Consider the following 22,990-nt stretch of genomic DNA (forward strand, 5'->3'; position numbering starts at 1 on the left):
CCTCATCTACTTATTAAAGGAATTTAAATGAGACAGTACAGGTGAAAATTTGCCACACTCACGAGTAGAGTCCGTGCTTGGGAGGTTGTGCTTTGCTTCTGAAAAACAAAAGGTTGATGTTGTTTCAGTCTAATAAAAATAATCTAACAAGATAAAATTCCTGGCTATGGACCTATCAGCCACACTATTTTTTTGGCAGGAGGGGGGTGGAGAAAACAGTCTGGAGTTAAGAGTTTCCAGTACTTTTGGGGGCTTAATAGGATCAATGGTAGTAAGGGTGTGGCAGTGCAGCATCCCACTGAGAATGCCCTGTTCGTTTTCCCAGTCATCTTCAAGAGCCTAAGAAAGAACAGGCTTGTTCTGTTCTATTTTAAGTACCTTGAGGACCTAGACTGTGGTAATGTAGACGTGGCCAGTAAAACCCAGGGTGTGGGGCAGCTATTCCTGTGAGCCCTTTGTTTATGACGTATCACAAGGAATTAGAAGAATTGTTCTTACGGAAGTCATGAGGAGGCATGTGACTGAGATGTGGTAACACCAAAGGAAGGATGCTCCTGTTGAATTATTTGTTCAGTCTATTTTTGAGAGTAAAGTCATACCTTGCTTCCCCACATCCTCACCAAAGTGACTCTGTTCACCATAAACTTTTTGTTCTAAAATGATGTTTCAAAAGAGAGGCACATTTCCTTCCCTTTATTGAAGACTTAGTAAATCATACAAGGCAGATCTTTAAAGGCAGTTCAAACATCGTTTTTGCCCCCAAAGCCCAAGCTTTTAAAATGTACTTGATTGAGTAAACATTTATGCTTTTTATTTTTTTGTGTGTGTGCCTTCTATGTGTAGTCACAAACCACTAACTGAAATGATGTTTTTTTTTCTCCCCCTGCTCCCTCCCTGTCTTTTCAGTGTACAAACTATACTGTGGGAATAAATTGAACATTTCTGGAAGCCATTTTAACTTCATCAGGCCAATAAAAGCTCATCCAAGAAAACATTATTGAACATTCAGTCAATGCCCATTTATTTTCCAAACCCACATTGACATCTTACAGAACAACTTCCTTTACTTTATCCTAGGAATTCAGTGTTTTTGTGCAAAGCTATTAGTCTTCATATCCCATTAAAGAGCAAGCATTCATTGGAGCAACTACAGTGTTACTCACACACATTCAGCTTTCCTAGTCTTTTGCTTCATTTCTCTGTTTCCCAAGAAAGAATTACACAAACCATTGATTTTTGAGACAATGCCATAGTCTAGAATTGCTTTGTTGAAAGAAGGAAAATTTCTGATGTTATTTGGTCATTGATAATATTCTCAGAATAGTGCACTGAATGCTTGAATACACTAGACTGTGCACTGATATCATACATGTGCTGCTACCTCTAAATTTGTGAACTGGCTAGATAGTGGGTTGAGTTCATCCTATTTACATTTTTTTTTCTTTTTCATGCTTCATTTGATTTAGAATCAGTTCCCTAGTACAACAACAACATTTTTACCATTATCAAACTGAGGTCAGAGAAATGAAATAATCTTGTATCACAAAAAACCTGACCTCATACTTTGTGACTACTGTTTATGGACTCTGGTCTTTGACTGTATAGCCATAAGTTGCTTAACAAAACACTGAGATCTGCCTTAGTCTTTTCAGTAAGAAAGAGTGATGTTGGTGATATGTACATGGTTGTTACTCTTTCTTAGGTTTGCCATGGAACGAATATGGTTGCTGGTCCTTCTAGCGATTAGAGTATTTCCAGGGTCTGCTCAGTTCAACAGTTACAACTGTGATGCCAACCTACACAGCAGATTTCCTGGTGAGTCTGACCTTCATCTACTGTCTAATTACTTCTGGAAAGAACAGTTGTACGTGAATAGTCAATCATCTAAATACATATAGAAAATGAGGTCTATCTATTTACATTAAGTGGATATTAACAAATGGAAGATGAGATTTGTTTCTGGAATTTTAATTTATAAACATATATAGAATGGTCATCAAAGTTAATAATATCATAATGACTGATAACAAATGTGAAATATATTGGCCAGTGGGCAATACATTGTGAATCGAATTTTTATCAAAATATTTGCCTAATCAATGATTTTTTTTCAGCTAATGAATTCAGTCTTTTAAAATTGTCTTTACATGTGAATATATTTATATAGGAGTCATATTTACTGAAATAATTGTTAAATATTGTGTGATATTTCTAAAATACTGTTTCAATGATGTCTGACACCATCAAAGTTGCACAGGTTGCAACTTTTTAAAGAATTTCACAAAAACCTATCAATATAACAGTTGTGAAGTTTTGGCCATATTAGTGGGTAAATCCTACAGGTTAATAAAGCCACATATAATAAGGAGGTACTCTACACCTGGTGTGAGCATCATTATCCATTTGCTAGAGTTGCATCATTTGCACTCTATATTTAAAAAGTTAAGATCAGAGAATCAGAAAATGACTTTTCAAGTCCATCCTGTGCACTGCAAGCTTCTGCATTCTTCATACTTGCCAAACTCCCATTTTTGGAAGATGTGAAGGCAATAAACTGGAATAGAGCAATCAGGGGATGGTTTCATTTGTTGAAGTGAGAGTTTTGCATCAGAATCAAGACTGGAGTGTGGCCAAATGGTTTCATAAACTCAGATCTATTGTCTGGGCTTTTCTTCCCTGAGGCAAAATCATTGTGGCAAATGCTCAAAGGTGAATCTGCAGAGTGTGTGAAGGTGAAGCTTTAATAGCATCGAGTGTCACAAATGACTTCTCTTTGAAAATCACCTTTAGTATGGGTAACTTCTAACCTACACGTAAGTAAGATTAGTGAAAAAATACACACCCTCAAATGGGTCATACAGATCAATTCACTATGTCCATTTATAATTTTTGTCCCATCTCTCCTTTCCACTTCTATTTCTGAACTATTTAAAGGTAAACTTATTTTTCATGCTTTGGTATGCATATCTAATAGAAATAAGTTTAAGAATCATTAAATTTTATGCATATAACTAACATACTTATTAATTCTTTGATATGCTTTAATGCCCAGCCAAATTGCCTCTAATTTGGTCATTTGTTCTATACTATAGAATCTATAGAATCCCGACACTCTGGGTTCAGCTGAGCTCAAGTCTGAGGTGCTGTCAGCAAGCTCTTCTTGCATACCCTGAGAACTAATTAAAGCTTCACTTTTGAGTAAATTATGTTCAATTGTTTTGGCATGAATATTCTCTGTTTTATTATGTAAGGGAAGTGTTCTTACTTTATTTCGTAGGCAGAAACGATATACTGAATCCATTTTAACATGATTTTTGACAGGTGTTATATGGTCTGTTTTGTTTTATGAAGACATGTTTGAAAAAGAGTCAAGTTAGAGAAAACTGCAGGTAGAGAGAAAGATTATGAAGCTCCTGGCAGTGGGAGTAATAGAAGGAGACATCTTTGTTAAGAGAAATGTTTGTATTGGACTCAGCAGAGCATGAGATTGATTTGATTTGAGAGAGAAAGGGAAGGCTAGATGGTGTTTTGCCTGCGGGCAACTGGTGTTGATGCTGTTAACTAATGTGGAAAAAACAAAACAAAAACAAAAACACTGTGAGATTTAAACAGAGAGTTGGGGTCTGGAAATAATGGGTTAGAAAACTTTCTCAAGAATGGAGAGTGGTTTTGTCTCTCTCCTGGCAGGAAGTTCAGACCCAGGTCTGAGAAGGGATGTCCAAAGTGAAGGCTGAGAACTGTGTCTCTCCTTTGAGTGTGAGCAGGAAATGGGGGTGAGCATAAATAAGTACGGCAGTTTTTTTTTAAAAGGCTAATGTTAAGATTATCTTTACAATGAAGGAAAAAGAAGAGTACCCCTGAGACAGAAATGTAAGAAAAAGTGTTTTTGGATACTGAGCCCTGAGCTCTCACAATGAAAATTCCTCAGAGTCTGGAAATACTAAGGAGGAAACGGGTAACATAATGGGGAAAGAGAACATAGACTGCTATAGGCAGGGGATGCAACCATGAGTGTAAGAACTGCATTTATTTATTTATTTATTTATTTATTTATTTATTTATTTATTTATGGAAGAAGCAAAAATAAAGACACAAACAGAGAAGGGCTGAGACACTGATTGTGTTCCCCAAATCAGGCAGTGAGAGATAGCCTTTGTGAGAGCTGAGGTACCAGAGGCGTTGGTAAGGTAGTCTGGACAGGCCTACCTGGGTAGGTAAGGGGGCTGCTTCACATCTTCAATAGATTGTTCAGCCTAGACAATCTGGCTGGCTGATGTAATTCTATCTCCCTCCTCCTTTTCCTCTTCCTCTTCCTTGTCTTCCTGCTCTTCCACCTCTTCCTCCTCCTCCTCCTCCTCTTCCTCATTTCTTCTTTCTTTTTCTTCCTTCTTCTTCTTCTTCTTCTTCTTCTTCTTCTTCTTCTTCTTCTTCTTCTTCTTCTTCTTCTTCTTCTTCTTCTTCTCCTCCTCCTTCTCTTCCTCCTCCTCCTCTTCCTCCTCCTCCTCTTCCTCCTCCTCCTCCTCCTCCTCTTCCTCCTCCTCCTCCTCCTCTTCCTCCTCCTCCTCCTCCTCCTCTTCTTCTTCTTCTTCTTCTTCTTCTTCTTCTTCTTCTTCTTCTATGCTTATATATTTTCTCTTTTATTTTTTTAAAAAAGGAATTTTTATACATTGTATTCTGATCATGGTTGTTCCTCCCCCAACTCCTCAAAGATCCTTCCCACAGTCCCACTCACCCAGTGCCACACCCTTTCCCTCTAAGTGGAATAAAATGTGTTGATTGGCCATAAAGTAATTAGGACAGCAAAAGATTTTATTTATTCTATGCTTAATGAAGAACTATGTTAAAACATTCATTTATAATGGTTAATAGTATATACTGACAATTGATAACAAAACTAGTTTGAGTAGTTGTGGGATCCATTACCTCATCCTAAGCACCAAAATTTGTATTTATACAAGGCAAATGAACCTAATGTAGGTTTGTGATTAATAATAACTGACCATGTGTTTTTGCTTTCTTCTAGAGTCCATTATTCCATTAAAAAGGACAATCATGTGTTGAGAAACTGTTATTGAGAATAGACTCTCCTGGTCTAAAACTCCAGTGTGCCTACATAGTAAAGAAGAAAACACTTTTGGCATTGAATAAGCATTAATCTCAGCATGTCATGTGTATCATGTCAAAAGCATGTAGAGCGCAAAGACTAAAAGATTTCTGCACTCTTAACCTAGCCAAGTGAAACAGCCACAGTATATGTTTTTAAGACAAAAAATGACTGACATTTGCATAAGACTGTGACAGTATTGCCAGTCATGTATTCTGACTTTACCTGGTAATTGGCTTCTTGTGTTAATTTATCAGGTTTATCCAGATGAAAATTTATCTTTTCATATTGTAACAGGAGGAGCCTTGACATTTGAAGCCAGGTTTGTGCTAAAAGTAAGCCTCACCCTTCTCACAGTGTGCAGAAGATAGGGATGGTTTGTTGTCTCTGTCTCTGTCTCCCCTTATATAAATATATCTCTGGATCATAAGGGTTAACCACATACTATCTACCTTTTTCTAGAGAATTTGCATATATTTTAAGGAGATCAGAAAATACAATTCTAAGTTATTTAAAGTAAATCCTCTGAAAAGAGTAAGGAAGAAAATTTCGATAGTTTTCATCAGAGAGAACTGATTATCTCTTGTTTCAGACATGCTAGCATTGTCATGGGTGATAGATGCCAGAACTTTCCAAATATACATACGTCTATACAGTCACCCACACACACCCATGGTTAAAATTGAAAATTTATATTAAAGGAACAAAACCTCCTTAAACCCAAATAAAGCAGAAATCTCAGGAGAGGCTTTAGGTTTTTAGGCATCACATCCTTTCTTGGTTTGCAGGTTGTTCGCAGAAGGAACAGAGTGCGCAAATAAAGCCTAAAAGTTAATTGCTCATTGCCCTTTGGCTTTCGTTTCTGAGTCAGAATATTCCTTGGGGTCATTAGGAGCCCGGGATCTACTCCAATCCCAAGCACTGAGATGGAATGGCAATGAGTCTGGCAAGAGAGAGAGGACCATCTAAATGCAGAACAATGTTAAACAAGATGGGAATTATCATCCTGCCCTATCTAACCTCTGTTTTTTCAGGATATTGGAGTTATTTTCTCTAATTTCCATGGCATTTATTCTGGGGTGGAGATAGCTACCATGGTCCTAATTTGTTAAAACTTAAAGAAATACCAACTAATTTTAAAAGTAGTGAACTCTTTGCTATCCTAGCTAGTGACAAGGAGCAGACTTATGAACTACCAAAATGATACTTGTGCACTTCTCAAACTAAACTCATAGGTGACTTTTAGATTCTAAAAGCTATTTTGGGACAAACTAAGCCTTACAGACAGATAAAAGCACTGTCCTTTGAGATTGAATGATACCTTTTAGAACCAGCCTCTGATTTAGAAGGGAGTAGAGGGGAAATGTTAGACAAAATTTATAGCCTTGTAAAGAAGTTTTTAGTGATAAAGGCACAACCAAAGAGACCACTGGGGACTAGATCACTTATGTTCTGAAAGTATCATAGGGTGAACTAAACCCTAGGAAAGTTGTTGCTTCATAACTTTTAACTTGACATTCTACTTAAAATAGCACTAATAACAATAACAGATTTTATATATTGTTAGGTACATCCTTTTTGTATTTTTGCAACAAGCAAGTAAAGTCATTTTTAAATGTCATTTTGTAGTAGAAAAACAGAATTAGTGTTCTCTAGCATCACAGACTGTCTCTATATGTTAAGGGAATTTATTGTAATGATTTACAGTCTGTGGTCCAACAAACACAAAGATGTACAGCTATGAATGGGAAGTCCAAAATCTAGTAGTTGCTCAGTCCCACAAGGTTAGTTGTTTCAGCTGGTCTTCTGTATAATTTGGAATCCTGAGGAAGTAGGTTCTAACAGATGTGCTGGTAAGTAAGTGCAAGCAGGTAAAGAAAAGTCTTCCTTTTTCCAATGTATTTATATAGGCCTCCAGCAGAACGTGTGGCCCAGTTTAAAGGTGTGTATCACCATACCTGGATCTGAAACTTGCTTTGTCCCTGAGATCTGCTTGCCTAAGTCTCCTACGAGTAAAGGCATGTACTACCTTGCCTGGGCCTAAGCTTTTCATTGCCAATATGCCTCAAGATCTCCATGTCAAGTTCTAGGTCAGAAGCCTGTGTTTTCAGCCTCAAGATCTAGATCACAGGTGTGCTTTCCATTTCTGGATTGTAGTCCACTCCAGATGTAGTCAAGTTGACAACCAGGAATAGCCATCACATCAGGTTAACAGTCAACAGTGATATAGAAGCTAATATTCGTTCTATCAAATGTTGAAGCCACTGGCCTCCAGTGGCCTTTGGATATCGAGTTTAAAAGATGACATTATGATGTAGAATCACACGTAAAATGTTGCTTCATTAAAGAAGAAAAAAGCTACATAATGAGTATTTTTTTTAGCCTTTTCAAGATTTGGTTGATAATAAAACATTTTTCTGATAATGTCTATCAAATATTTCAATGAACCTGAGTGTCCTGCAAGAAATTAAATGGAGAACCACTCATTCAGTGGGTAGAATTAGTGAGTTCATTTTGTGCTTGGCTTTGCTTAATTGGTTCAATGTTCCATTTTTGAGGAACGGGGAGTAGAATCATAATTTCAGGGACTATGTCTGGTCCTCTGTGAAGATAAAGATAGCCAATTCTCCTGCCTTCCTACTTGGGGACAGGACTTTGGTCTCCTGTTTGTCAAGAAGATGCCTGCTTCCTGCTTTGTACCTGTGACCATAATTATTAAACAGAAGAGGCTGAAGAACTAAACCAGGCATTAAACATCAGTCACAGTCTTATTAATTGACAGTGGTACAGCATCATGGAGGAGTTAGCAATTAGTCAGCAAGAGCAGCAACTGAATAATTCAGGGTCCACCCCTCTTTAATATCAAGTTTATTTACTACATGAAAATTGCATTTCCATCGTAAAAGTAACACTTGGATCACCCCCTCCTTTTGTTTTCTTCCTTAAAACATTTATCAGATTCCTCTGGCTACAAAGTATAGCAGCCAATGTGATTATAAGTCTTCAAGTTTGCCTCAGACGCCACATGAATATCTGAAAGCCCAGGAAACAGCAGCTTGCATTTGCTAACGAGAAACAGATGTTGCCATGAAAAAATAAGGTGGTGAGAAACCTGTTCAATATAGAGAGGAAACTTGAATCCCTAATCCACTTTAAATTCTTCATCAGCTGCTGGTATTTTGCGTAGATGAAATATCAATACCCCTTAAGGATTTCTTGCTGTTTTAGTACTGAAGCCTCATACTTATATAAAAACTTTGTGAAAGGAAATATAACTTTAAAAACGAGTTAAAGAAACACACACATCTGTTCTCTAGGTAATGACAAGGAGCTGGGATTTGTAAGCAGGGATGGTATGAAAACCTACCCCTTTTATTTTAGAATAGAAGAAACAGAAATGTTATATAAATTATTCTTAAAGCCTGTGATGATGGCACAAGTTAGTATTATAATATTTATTGCAGTCCAGGAGGTCAGTAATTTCCAGATGAAATTTTCTATAAGACTTTAATGAGCTTTTCATTGTGTTGAAAACATTCTGTCTTCTCCAGTCAACTGGCTTCTGTTTACGCTGTCAACTTTGCAACAATACTTCTTCTTAGCACATATATATCAGCCTGTGAATATATATGTAATTGTGGTCGCATGAATCTTGCATCTGAAGTATACAGAGCCCCTATCTGCTTGCAGTTGACCATCCACTCCACATCCACATCTCTAACCCTCCCAGAGTTCCCTGTGGGCAGGGAGTAGACACTTTTCTTCAATCCTTTGACCGCAATGCACCGTCTTTGCTAAAAGCATCACTTTCAGAAACACCACTCCACTAGGTACAATCGTATTTTGAAGTGGGATATTTTGCTGTTCTTTGTGAAATGAGGTATAAAGATGAGAAAGGGAGACTGGTCCTTTTTAAAGTTCTGTCATGTGGGTTGTTACTGCTGTTTGATTTCATTCAGATTCAAAATGAGATATCTCATGAGACTAAGAAAGGATTATGCATGTGTGCCTGTTGGCTCCTTGCCAGCAGGTCCAGGCTAGAGGAGAGTGGTCCTGATCTCACTGTGTGTTTCCGGGGCTGAGCAGGATGGTGAGTGTCAAGGCCCTAAAGAAACACACCAGGCTGGAAGTCTTGCTAAAGCAGAACTCAACTCTATTGCTTCAGCCTCTTGCTTACATAAACTCAGAGCATAGGGAGGGGGATTTTTCTCAAAACTTGAGCCAGGCTTAGGCTCTTCCACAAGGCAGCAGAAAGTCGAGCCAGACCGAAATGTACATGCACACACCACACACACACACACACACACACACCCTCATGCACGTTTCTTCTTACTGCTTTTATATTTGTACTTTCTGTCTTGTACACTTGTGCATTCTACCAATACATGTTTGGTGAGCATGCTTAGTTTTCCCAGATGAAATCATCCTTAGAGTTTCTGTCCAATCAAAATAATTACCTGTATCTTAGCAACTGAATTGACTGCGAGACTCCTCACATGAGCATCACCGGGAGCCTGAGAGAGATATGAGAAGTACAGGCCCCACTTACACCCACATGCACCAGTACCTGTATTTTAATGAGTTTCTTCAATAATTCACCCTTTTTATCCCATAAAGTGACACGTAGAGAGTTCATGATGGCCTTGCTGGCTTTTATGTATGGAAGCCATCATGTGAGTGCCATCTCTTTCCATGACTGGCTATCTGACACTTGCTGCTATTAGTGATGACAGGCTTCAGCAAACATGTCAATGGGAAGAGAAAATTATTTTAAAATTATTAGAAGGAAGGTAAGTTAACAAGTTATCAAGACAAACTTAAAATTAAAAAACAATACATATACAAATATCAAACCCCCATTATTTTCATACTGTTTAAGTTGTTCAATGTGAAGTCAGATAATAGCTACCAATAAGGTAAGTGATGTTCACTGGAAACTCTGGAGACAGAGACATTCTCAAGCAGCTGGCAAAGATAGAAATGTAGTATGGACAGTCAAAGTGGATCTATTGGTTGCCATATATATTTTTTTGTTTGTGAAACTTAAAATCTATATTATAAATCTATAAATAGTTGGAAACCATGAGTGTTATTTCTGAAAGAATCACAACAAATATATTGGTAAACAGTTGCTAGTATTTCTAGACACTCTGGGAAAAAACTAGAACCTCTGATAAGTTTATAATCTACTGGAAAATAAAATATCCACTCACATATAATATAAAAGCAATTTTATGGCCTCATTCTTAAAACATTATAGAACAGGGCACATAAGAACTAGGTAGTCACACCAAAAGACAACATTGATGCTGCTTTGTCTGATATTAGATTATTTTTCTTTTTGACTTGAATGTTCTCCTGAGTAACAGGAGAGCTTGCTGTTAATAAAGAGAACAGTTTATAGTTCAGTTAGAAGTTTTGCTCTTTCCTATCTGATAATCGTTGTATTCTTCTTTTTGACTACCTGTCCCTTAATCCTTTACCTCACGGAATAATTCACTCAGCAATTAAGTGGTCAGCCCTACCTCCCAAACAAAACAAAACAAAACAAAACCCCCCAAAAAACAAAAAAACCCACCTGATTGTGATTGACACTCACTGTTCTTTATGCCTTCACCTAATCAATTTCTTCTAAACCTCAGACAGTTAAGATTATGTCACTTTTTACTGACGATCTCTTTCCAAACACATCGACTTGGCCAAGACCAGTAGTAGATGATTTTCAGAGAGTGCTTCCATGTCAGGAGGCCATGTTGTAAGTGACCTTTTCCCTCATATTTTTTTTCTTGATTCAACCACAATCCACAAGCTTCTTCAAGTAGAAGAGCACCATTGCCCTGATGTGAAGACTGATGCTTAATAAGTATAAGACAGATGTACTTTTGAATCTTTTAATAACACAAGGTAGCATTCAATTTGGATACAATAAAGCCCAATAGCCTCTGGTCTAGAACAAAAGAGATGTTTTTTTGGATCAACTCTAGGGTATCCTACAACTTAGAAATATAGTAAAGACTGACCTCTAGAACTTTTCTTGATATGCTTACATTTTCAGATGAGCAATTTGAATCACTGCTCTGCAGTGATGATCAGTACAAACGTGTAGCCAGATTTCAGGATATTGCTATCTTAGTATCAGAAGACACAAGTGTATAGATAATGTGATTAATTCCACTGAACCATGTTCTTATAATTGAATAATATAGTTTGACAATGTTAAGCTTTCTGAAAGGCACTAAAAGGTGGTGTAGATCTCCAAGCTAAAATGATTAAGATGGTTTGAGAAGGAGTTAGGCTGTCACAGGCTAAGAATTTGTAGCTTCAATTGTATGCTGCTGGATTAACACAAATTGACTATGGGATCATTGAGAGAAATAACAAAGGCAGCTCTACTTATTCAATACATAAATGATGTCCTGCAAACATGTGACTAGGAAGTGGGGTCTAGAGACAAAAGTGCAATTACATTTTCAGGGAATGGTATTGTACTCATGGGAAGGAGGTTGTATAATATCTTTATTCACACAAATAGACTGTGGTCCATCATATCTGTAAATTTATTCATATGGTAAGTATAGTCTATGAACTCCCATGAGGATACATTTTTTATACATATACAGGAGGAGTTAGATGGTTAGCAGAGTGATGGTACATTTATACTTTGCAGGACTTCAACAAATCTGTTCCAGGCTAAGGCATGGCCAAAATGATAGGTGAGAAGTATATGCAACTTTGTTTTTTTTAACCAATATTATTTATTAATATGTATTTCAATATTTTAATGAGAAGCTTAGCTTGTCTAAGATCTCAATGAAAAACAGTGGCCTGTTGACACTGTAACTACACACAGACTGTATAAGCAGGTCTGTGGCTCAAATGCATTTGACATCTTTAAACAGAAAACATTAGAAGTCATCTCCTAGGGAAAATCACTGTTTCACTGTTTTGCTCTTGTCATTAACTCACAATCATTGGATTAATACTCAAATATCATGCAAATAAATGTCATCCAGGCCAGTCACTGGCAGCCAAAGCTTCCAAGAAGCTTAGTTATGAAAACAAGTGTTATTCACTAGCTGGAAAAATATCTTTCCTTTGTCCATTGGCAATTTGAAGTATCTTTTTGTTCTCTGTCTCAAAGCTTCCCAAATGGGAAAGTTGAGCTGAATGGATGTCTTTAGTATCTACAACCAGAATAAATAAAAAAAAAAAAAGAAGGAAAAAAATATGTTTCTCTGAGGGACAGTGAAAGTCTTTAGAAAACCATCAGAGAATGGATTTGAACAGATTTCCTTTCTTCCTCTGCAAAAGTCCTTTAATTTGTTACCATATCTTGAAGTGGAATCAGCTTGTAGCAAATTCAGCTCCACTGCAGGGTTACAAGACTTTGGTAGTAAAGCAGAAAATGGAAACAAGCTTAAACATCTGGACACAGAAATCCTTTCCATCTGCTAAGGTGAAATCTAAGCAGCAATTAATCCCCTCAAATAGAGGTGCTGAAGTTGAAGACTCTGGCTGGCTTAAGTCAAGGAAAGGAAACCTGCCTCTTTGGACATGTATATCAATGTGTACTTCTCTTTAGTATATTTTCAATATACAAAGTAATGCAGTCATACCTGTGCATTGAGCATAAATCAAACTCAGAATGGACTCATGAATAGTTGAGTATTCTACTTAACTTTTAGGTAGACATTTTGTTGTGGCAAAGAGATGGACCATTTTATATGTAAAGGTTGCCCAGATCTTAACTGTGCTTGCCACATGGCTTCATTTCGTGGTGCTTGTTCTGCTTTGTATTTTAAAATCATGATGAAAATGGAACTTCCTGCATTCCAAACTCTCAGAATTTATTTCTTTACTCACACAATCCCTCTGGTTTTTTATGTGTTTCATTCTTTTATTTTTGCATGGCTATCTCCTTCAAAACTATACTCAATGCCATCTTCTCCAGGAAGCTATTCACAGTGATCTCATCTGGGCTACTTTGGCTCTGTCTGTCATCCCTCACCCACCGTGTCCAATCTTTCTGTGAGTCATGATATTGTGCCTGCTTTTCTGAATAAATTGAGATAAACAAGACTACTGCTTTTAAAATCCCCAGTGCAGTCTATTGCTCCAATGCCTTATATAATTAATTAAATACTCTCCAGAGCACCTTAGTGAGTATAATAGGTTTGGTACCTCTGGGACATACAGTTTATTGGACAAATATCAAAATGCATTGCATAATTTTAATGCTGTATGACAGCAAAAACTAATGTGACATACTTTGTATTTGGGATCAGGGAAATTTCTGAGTAAAGAAATAAATTTGAGATCTGAAGGGTGAGCCGATGTTACTCAGATAAAGTTTGGGTATGGGAAGAGATAGTACCTTGTTGAGTATTAAAGCATATGTAGTGAGATGTGCCAGTCTTGAGGATACAATTTGAAATCTTGACATTTTTTGACCTGGGATACATTTATACATCTCCCTGTCAGATCACTCATCATAACTCCTCCAAATATTCTTTATGCTCGTGTGACAGAAACCTTCTGTCCCAGGAGGTAAACATATTCTGGCATCTATCAATCAGTGTAATCCTTTTAAATAAATAAGCACCATTTTGTTTAATGAATGTAAGGAGCAGGCATGGTACAAGAGGAGGATGCAGAGTGCGGCAGGTGAAGGAGTATCTTGCAGACTTATTTGATGTATGAACTTTGGCCTAAATGAAAGAACCAACTTTTTACTGGAGGTGGGCTCTATAAGAAGGGCATCAAGTGGGGGGGTTGGAGTTGCCACCCCATAGTCAAAAACTCTGACCCAGGATTGTTCCTGTCTGAAGGAACTGAAGGGACAAAACTAGAGAAGAGCCTGAGGAAAAGGAGCTCCAGTGACAGGCCCAGATTGGGATTCAGCTCAAGGGGAGGCCCCAAGGTCTGACACTATGACTGAGGTTATGGTGTGCTTACAGACAGAAGCCTAGAGTGGCTGCCCTCCTAGAGGCCCAACAGCAGCTGAAAGAGTCAGATGCAGATACTTAGACTCAACCAATGGACAGAAGCTGCTGACTTCTGTGGTTGAATTAGGGAAAAGCAGGAAGAAGCTGAGGAGTTAGGAGACCATAGGAAGACCATCCGTCTCAACTAACCTGCACCCCTGAGATCTCTCAGACACTGGATCACCAACCAGGCAGCATACACCAGCTGATATGAGGCCCCCAACACATATACAGCAGAGGATTTCTGAGTCTGGCCTCAGTGAGAGAAAATGTACCTAGCCCTGGAGAGATTTGAGGCCCCAGGGAGTGGGGAGGTCTGCTAGGGTGTGTGTGTGGGGGTGGGGACATTCTCGTGGAGATGGGGGTTGGGGTGGGGTGAGGAGTTATGGGATGAGGAACAGTCAGAGTGCAGACCAGGATGGGCATAAAGTCTGGACTGTAAAAAAAGATTAAAGAATAAATAATAAGAAAAGAAAGAGCCAACTTTTTAGGCTGTAAATAAGAAGTTGATATCGCTGAATTAATAGTGCACCAAATGAAGGGGAGCAAACATAGTTTATAGATACTCAATGAATTTCTTTAAAATGAACTATTTTATTCTAAGGAAGAGGAACATTTAAAAATTGTGGTTACATTTAAATGGTTAATGTTGAGTAGGTCTATTCCCCAATTTAAGTGTATTTATTATCTTCCATGGCAACAAAGCATACCTTCCTTAATTTCATTTTTACTTCCCTGAATGGATTATTAGGATTTTGTCATACACCTAGTCTTCTATTTTCCTTTTGTCCACAAAAAGATTTTTGGTTATTCCATATAATTGAAATGAGTTTGAAATTATAATCAAACATGCAAACTTCCATATTGACTTATTCACATTCTCAAAATACAGTATATTTTACTTGTAAAAAAGTATAGAGAATCATATTTTTAAAATAACTACTAGAGACATTATTTTTTTCCTTTTTTTATTTGAAATTTTATTCATTTACATTTCAGATGCCATCCCCCTTCCCTACTCCCCCTCCCCCCCATTAATCCCCTATCCCATCCCTCCTCCTCCTTTTTTGCCTTTATACTGCTTAAATTACATGCAAGTAGTATTAAGGTCAGTTCTAGGTGAAGGAACTAGCAATACAATAGATGCAAATATTCAAGGAACAAGCAAGACAATAAACCCAGATAATTAAAGAACATACATGACAATAAACAGAGTCCTGTGATCACTCCTGTGATCTACTGACATTGTTAAGAAGACTGAGTGACTCAAGCAAATTCTTTGCTTAGTATATCGAATGAGATTTACATAATTCTTAGATGAACATTCTTTATCACATGTCAAAACTATTTTACTTGGTTTAAGGTTTTTTTTTTTTTCATTTTAAATAATCAAGGTAATTTATCCAAGTGGTAAAATCAGCTTTGTTTGTTTCCACATTTTGTAAATTTGATGCCTGATTTGATTCTTCATCTTACTGGGAATCCACGTTAGAAGTAATGAATGTACGGTACTCATTTCCTAGTAATTATATAGCAAAGTACCGCCCAGAAAATGATTTAAAACAGTGGACACATATTGTCTCACAAAGTCAATTAAAACCATGGATGATTATCTCACAGTTCTGAAGGCTAGAGACTCAACATCAGGGTGGGTTCCTTTCAAGAGTCTGCAAAGCATTCTTTCAGGTCCCTCTTTAGCCTGTGATGATGTTCAGTCCGGGTCCATTGTGGCTTCCAGACACATCATTCTACTTTCCACCGTCAGCTCCTGTTCTTCCTGCATCCTCTAACGGCATCTGTCATCTCCAGCTGGAGCTCACTTTACCGCAGTGACCTCATCGTCACTCAACTAATTAAATTTGTAGCAATCCCATTTTCTAATAAAGCCTGGAGCATGAGAGGTTGGAACTTTGCTATATTGTTTCCTGGGATGGGACACAACCCAGCAAAAGTGAAATCTGCTGCTAGGCATTACTTATCCGCTGAACTCTCCTTTTTCTACGCACTTTATTATTTGTAGGAAAACAGCTAGAGATATGAAAACTCTCTCTCTTGCTGTGTGTCTGTGCACGCGCCTGCATGCGTGCATGCACATGTGTATGTGTTTATGCATGTGCTCATGTCGAGAATGTTTCCTGATAAATCACAGAGGCATGGAGAACCATGCAAATTATATTTTGCTTTTCTGCGCCTAGCTAATGCATGCAGTATCACTGGCACCTTTCTCTTAAAGCAAGCTATGCATTTTGTACACAGTATCAGCACACTATATTTCATTTTCTTTCTCTGATAGTGCTTTACTATATACTAAGTAAAATGATGCTATTCAAAGTGGGTTTTGTTTCCATGTCCTGGATAGGATGAGACACCAAAGGCACTGAATAATTTGGTAGAGGGTAGGTTTTAACTTCTTCCTTTCTCTTGAGAAAACAGATCGTTTGTACCACCTCACTCTAGACAGGAAATTTGAATAATTTAGTTACTTTGGTTCTAAATTTTCTCAGTAACTTGATTTTCTCCACTCAGTTCTCCTGTCATTCAACAGTTGTAGACTGGCATCGCATATATATTCTTTGAACAGCAGGCTCAAGGAAACAGAGGTGACACTCAATGTGTCCAAAATCTCCCATTATGTACTAAATCAATGACTACTATTCTTAATAACCTGCACACTGGATCAGGACTAGAAATGAGTTATACAAAGGAGATGGTAAATAAGGAAGAGAACACTTAAGTCATTCACCTGCTCTCTACTGTCCTTTTATGACTGACTTCTGCTTTTATGTGTTTTTTTGTTTCAGCGGAAAGAGACATCAGTGTCTACTGTGGAGTGCAGGCCATTACGATGAAGATTAATTTTTGCACGGTCCTTTTCTCGGGATATTCTGAAACAGATCTGGCACTGAATGGAAGGCATGGGGATTCCCACTGCAGGGGCTTCATCAATAACAACACCTTTCCAGCAGTGGTCATTTTCATCATTAATCTCAGCACCTTGGAGGGTTGTGGAAACAATTTAGTGGTAAGATTACTATGAAATCCTGTGCTACACCTGAGGTCATAAATAAACAAGCTCCTGTTTTCCTGTTTCGTCAGGAAAAAAGTTCCAATAAAGCCAAACAAATCATTTTCTTTTGCCTGCTTGAAGTTTGTACTCCCAAATACATAATTCTGTCTTCTGATAATGGTTCTGTTGATAGGAGCTTAGCTGGGGAGATACATGTAGCCATCTACGGTCCTCTAAGCATCATTCTGTTAGACTGACGTTGATGGACATCTCTAACAACGGGCCATATTCTTTATGCTTCTATGGCACATCAGATCATAAGAATGATTTTTGTTCCTTTGCTGTGATCTAGATCTTATGATCTCATTCAGTAAGAGAGATTGAAGATAGAATAGGAATCCTGAACTTTTTTTTTCATGTTTACCCTTAATTGATTGTCATCAATATTGTGTAAAAGAAGGTTGTTTCTTGTGTGAAGTGCTCCGTGGTGTAGGACTGCCCATTACATTTACAAAACACTCATTATACCCAGTTTTACCCGTAGTATTCTGGAAGCACCCCTTTCCAGTTATTTTGACAACCAAAGTAATGCTTTGAGTATTTTTACTCTGACTGAGAATTCATAATTAATATCATTCACCATTTTATGAATTCACTCACCAAAGATAGAAGTAAAGAAAAAAAATTGACACTCAAGGGAATGAAATTAATTGAAATTAAAAATATCTGGTGGGAGCATTAATTCTATTACATTTTACTATGTTTTATTGAACTTTCTCAAATATCATCAATAAATCTTAACTAAAGTGGTATAATACACACAATTCCCCAATGCATTAAAAGAAGAAAAAAATGACTTTCAGTCTTTAAAAATTATTTCTACAGATGAAAAAGGAAGACATGATTATTCCCTGGGCATGGTTTCTAGGATTTGGTGGAGGCTAGAAGAGAGAAAAGAGATTTATTTGAATCTCCTTCTTTATCTTATCTCAAAGGGCAGTTAGAATATTGTGCCCATGACCATTTCTAAGCCTGCAGACTGTGCATTGTTTACTCTTTTTATTAAAAACGTTTATTCATCTCTCTGAGTTGTGTTCACAGAGGTTATGAAGCAGGCCTAAAGGTGAAGGTGGTTAGCTGATTATTGTATTCTTTGTTTCCTATTGGTGAGAGCACAGGTAGGGACCAGCAGAATCTCCCTTCCTCCTGTCATGTTTCAAAGCCTCACTGTCATAGATTGAAGTCAATGTTGCCTTACTGGATAGACTATAATCCAGAAGAAAAGTCAGGGGAAATACTATTCTGCACATGTGTGCTTTTCACATTTAAAAAGTTTGTGGATTGGGGATTTAGCTCAGCACAAGGCCCCGAGTTTGGTTCTCAGCTCCCAGCTCCGGGAATGGGGCAAAAGCTGGTGGTTTTAAAAAGTGATGTGTGTGTGTGTGTGCGTGTGCCACAGAATTGACATTCTAACCTAGTAAGAAAAGTATGTGTAAATGTGTGTGTATGTAATTCACAGAATTATATACTCACCTAGTACAAAAAGTGTGTGTGTGTGTGAGAGAGATGGGGGGGAGGGAGAGGGAGAGGGAGAGGGAGAGGGAGAGGGAGAGAGACTCACTGAACTGACATCCTCATCTAGTAAGTTAAACAAATGGTTGAAGGAAGAGAAGACTTTCTTAATTTTTGTATTTTACATTGGATGTCAGTAGCTTTGGAGGACATTCCTTCAAAACAAAAAGTTTACTATGTCACAGGGTTAGTTCTAAAACAAGTGTTCTCTTCCTACCGATTTTTGCCTCATGCATGAGCTAGATATTTGCCTTAGCTCTACCTTTATCTCGTTAGGCTCATGCATATAGACTTTATTCTATTATTGAATGTCTAATATTACTTATCTCAAAAACATCCCCTCAAAGTACTCAGTGAGTGCTGTGTGATGTATGGCCTGGTGAGAGAACAATGGTGTCCTTCCTTATTCTCATGAAAATCACAAACATTATTCCTAAGATGATTGTGTTCCAGTTTTAGTAGGATTTGAGATCACAGGGAAAGCTAAGCAATGTTAGGAAAACACAAATATAAGGAACATTCCCTAGAACTTCTGGGAGTTCATAGTCTCCTTGAAATTTGTTTGAGAATGGGAATTCCATGATACTCCAAAGAAAACACTGGAAAGTCAAATCCTTGGTAAACTTAGCACTTGTATTTATTTGTTCAAAATTATGTGTTAGACTCACATAATAACACGATGTTGCCTTGAAGACACAAATGTAAGACCAGGCGGTTCCTGTCCACCAGATGCTCTGAGGATGACAGAGGGTATACAAATCAAGCAGGGTAACCATGTGATACAAAGAGAATAAATGCATGTGACTAATTTGGGAGGCTTTCTGGGTAAGATGCAGTGTTTTAAACAGGTAACAGGTACTGATGAGGTGAAAAGGAGAGAAAGGGCTGAAGTAATATGCTCAAAGGTCAGAGCAAGGAGAGCTTTGGTGCAGGGGTATTGTATCCAGTGTGGAAATCTAAGTAGGCTGGTGAGATGGTTCAGCAGGTGGAGACCGGAGATCTGCATTCTAGTGAAAGAACCACAGAAAGGTTGAAGGAAAAATTCAACTACACAATGTTGTTCCATGAACCCCACCAGTGTGTCATGGCCTTCATGCCACATGCACATAACAACAGCAACAACAGCAACAGCGACAGCCATATAGCAACAGCAACAATAGTTAACAGTGTGGAAAAAGTCTGGAGCTACAAAACTAAGATGTTAAACAGAGTCAAAACAAATCTTTTAAGTAACCCAAGACATTGGAATTTATCAATGAGGTTTTTAAAAATTAACTGTCAACTTCTGTATATCTTATTTTTCCTTTCTTATGAAATAAGTAGGAGTCAAGTGTCTGTGGTACACATAAAGTTCCATTGAGTTTAAAAGACACATTGTCACTTATAAATTTTATAAAATACGTATAATTTCAAGTCTATAGTAGGTTTCAATGAAACCAAAATGAGAAATAGACTATCATAATGTGTTATTTGCATGTAAAGTATATATATTTGCATATGTAAATATTTAATTATTGAACTTGGTCTGCTATTCTAATAGGTGTCCACAATTCCTGGTGTTGGTGCTTCTGGAAATGCAACCTCAGTACAAATAGGAAATATTTCTGGATATATTGATACTCCAGACCCGCCAACAGTTATCAGCTATCTTCCTGGGCTCCTTTACAAATTTAGTTGTAGTTATCCATTGGAATACCTGGTTAATAACACGCAGCTTGCTTCGTGAGTTCATGTTTATTCTTTTTTATCCCATATTGTCTTTCTGCTTACTTCTTATTTTTGATGGACTTGTAGTCAGACTAAAACCATGTAATGGAGCACAGTATTGACTCAGCTATCTATCATCTATCTACTATCTATTATCCATCCATCCATCTTCCTTCCTTCCTTCCTTCCTTCCTTCCTTCCTTTCTTTTGTTCTTTCGTTCTTTCTTTCTATCATCTATCACCTATTAGTCAATATATTTATATCTATTTTTCATCATCATCTATCTCCTCTCAAATAATCTCTATCATCTCTCTTCTATCTCTGTTTATCCATCTATCCATCTATCAATCTATCTATCCATCCATCATCTATCTATCTATCTATCTATCTATCTATCTATCTATCTATCTATCATCTATCATCTATTTTCTATTATAAACCAATCAATCTATCTATCTATCATCTATCTATGTATCATCATCTACCATCTACTATCTATCTATCTATCTATCTATCTATCATCTATTTATGTATTTATGATCTATCTATTTAGCATTATTCTTAATTCCTTTGCACAAAAGCCATGGGTGCTTATGTAGTTCTGAAGTGTTGTAGTGTCTCCAAGGCATAAGGTGCCTGATCACTGTATTGCTGGTTCCTGCTTGACCCAACTGTCACTTTCCTTCACTATTGGATTCCAAAGCTTCGGATTCTGAATTCCTATAACTTTTGCAGAAGGGAGGAGGACAGCATGACACAGGTCCAAGGAATTCTAGACAAAGAGTGAAGCTAAGGAATATATCTATGTCTTTATTTATCATTTCCAAAATACACACATGAAGACACAATATGTCCATAACATAATCACCTAAATTTGTCGATTATTTTTGACAAAAGGAATAACTGGATGAAAAGTTTTTCTCATTGTTTTGACATTTTGTATTATAAGGTTCTAGTTATTGTTTAATCTTAGTACATGAGCATGTGGAAGCTACTTTTTGTTTTAGAATTAAAGGTAGAGAAGTTTTTCATAGCACATTGATGGTATCTACCTCAGTCAAAGGCAAATCTTAAGTGTGGAAAGGCCTCAAGGATAAAGATGTAGGAAGAACCATTCTTCATTCTATCCTCACCTGGCATATCTAAGGAATCTGTTCATTTATTTAATCAATGTTTATTAAACCTCTATTATTTAATCATATACTGTTTGTTCTAGTATGAACAAAGTTGAGCAACTCTCTGACTTCATAGAACTTGTAAAATGGATGAAATTCTATTTACCTCAAATTTAAGATCTTAGGAAATTAGTTTTCCTGAAAAATTTCTTACATATGTAATGCCAAATAAAAAGATGATTTTATCAATAAAAGGGATCATAAATGACAGTCTATCTTTATTTGATTTCCCTTGCTTTTTGATAACTTGCCATACTGGTGATTTAAACTCCATACCTATTGCAGACCTAGTTAAAAGTATGTCAAGTTAACTCAACAGTTCATTGTTTAAAGCCTAACATCTGGGTATAAATAAAACTTTTAATTTAAAATCTCATTCCTGTTTCCCCTCTTTGATGTCGGTTTTAGGTCCTCAGCTGCTATTTCTGTGAGAGAGAACAACGGGACATTTGTCAGCACTTTGAACTTGCTCCTTTATAATGTAAGCTGATGGGCGAAAGATGCTATTTTCCCTTTCACTGTTGTGAGGAGTCATTTATGTGAATGGCGTTTCTATAAAAACCTACTGAAAGTCATATTATCCCTGCGACAGTTTGGTAACATTTATCCATCTTGCTTTCATTTTCATATATCTTAGTTATAAAGGTTGCTGTAAGCGCCATTAAATTTTCTAAAAGTTGATAAATGATTGAAATTCCATACCATAAATATGATTCTGTAATAGTTACTCCAAAAATCTATCTTGCACCTCTCTCTCTCTCTCTCTCTCTCTCTCTCTCTCTCTCTCTCTCTCTCTCTCTCTCTCTCTCTGTGTGTGTGTTTGGGGGAATAAAGTGCTTGTAAGAGACAAAGATATACACAGTTCAAATGATACATCTCTTACAGGCATCATTGGTGATGAATGTGTTAATATTTTGAACATGGTTTCTGGCTGATGACAGTTTCTGTCACATCTGAAATAATTTGTACTGATGACATAGCATTGTCTGAACTTTTGTCATGTAAATATCGAGAGTGGCAGCAACACGTGAAAAATACATGGGTTTCTATTTATAAGTGTAACATTAATCCACCAAATGATATTTTCATGTTGATTAAAATTTTTATTCATACATTTTAAATGCCTGATTTAAATATCAATTTTTCAATCTATCAACCAACATTTTTGTAAATTATGAATCTGATTTTTGCATTATTATTCATGTCATCATGGCACTGAGTTATAATTCATGCAACTGATTTAAAAGTCAGCGCTTTATCCATTGAATATAATGAGCTATAAATATTGTAGTAGGACATTTTGCAAAGGCATTTAAAAAATCTTGTTTATAAGTTTGTAGTTTGACACCACAGAGTTCTAAACAACACATTAAAATGTGTGGTACTCAAGATTGCCTTTTTGTCATTTGTAAACTTTTTCCTGAAAATCAACTTGCTTCT

At 37.0% G+C, this 22,990-nt stretch overlaps 1 protein-coding gene across 1 annotated transcript in view; it reads left to right on the top strand.

Annotated features, from left to right (window-relative positions):
• The first annotated feature begins 1,709 nt into the window (after positions 1 to 1,709).
• The window catches only part of Zpld1 (zona pellucida like domain containing 1), a 38,553-nt gene continuing 17,272 nt past the window's right edge, over positions 1,710 to 22,990 (top strand). The window contains exons 1-4 of the mRNA XM_028760328.1: positions 1,710 to 1,815; positions 16,890 to 17,110; positions 20,208 to 20,389; positions 21,959 to 22,031. Coding sequence (XP_028616161.1) covers positions 1,710 to 1,815; positions 16,890 to 17,110; positions 20,208 to 20,389; positions 21,959 to 22,031 — 582 coding nt within the window. The remainder of the gene's footprint in view (positions 1,816 to 16,889; positions 17,111 to 20,207; positions 20,390 to 21,958; positions 22,032 to 22,990) is intronic.

The sequence above is a fragment of the Grammomys surdaster genome, unplaced genomic scaffold, assembly GCF_004785775.1.
Source record: "Grammomys surdaster isolate TR1022 unplaced genomic scaffold, NIH_TR_1.0 126398, whole genome shotgun sequence".
Lineage (NCBI taxonomy): Eukaryota > Metazoa > Chordata > Mammalia > Rodentia > Muridae > Grammomys > Grammomys surdaster.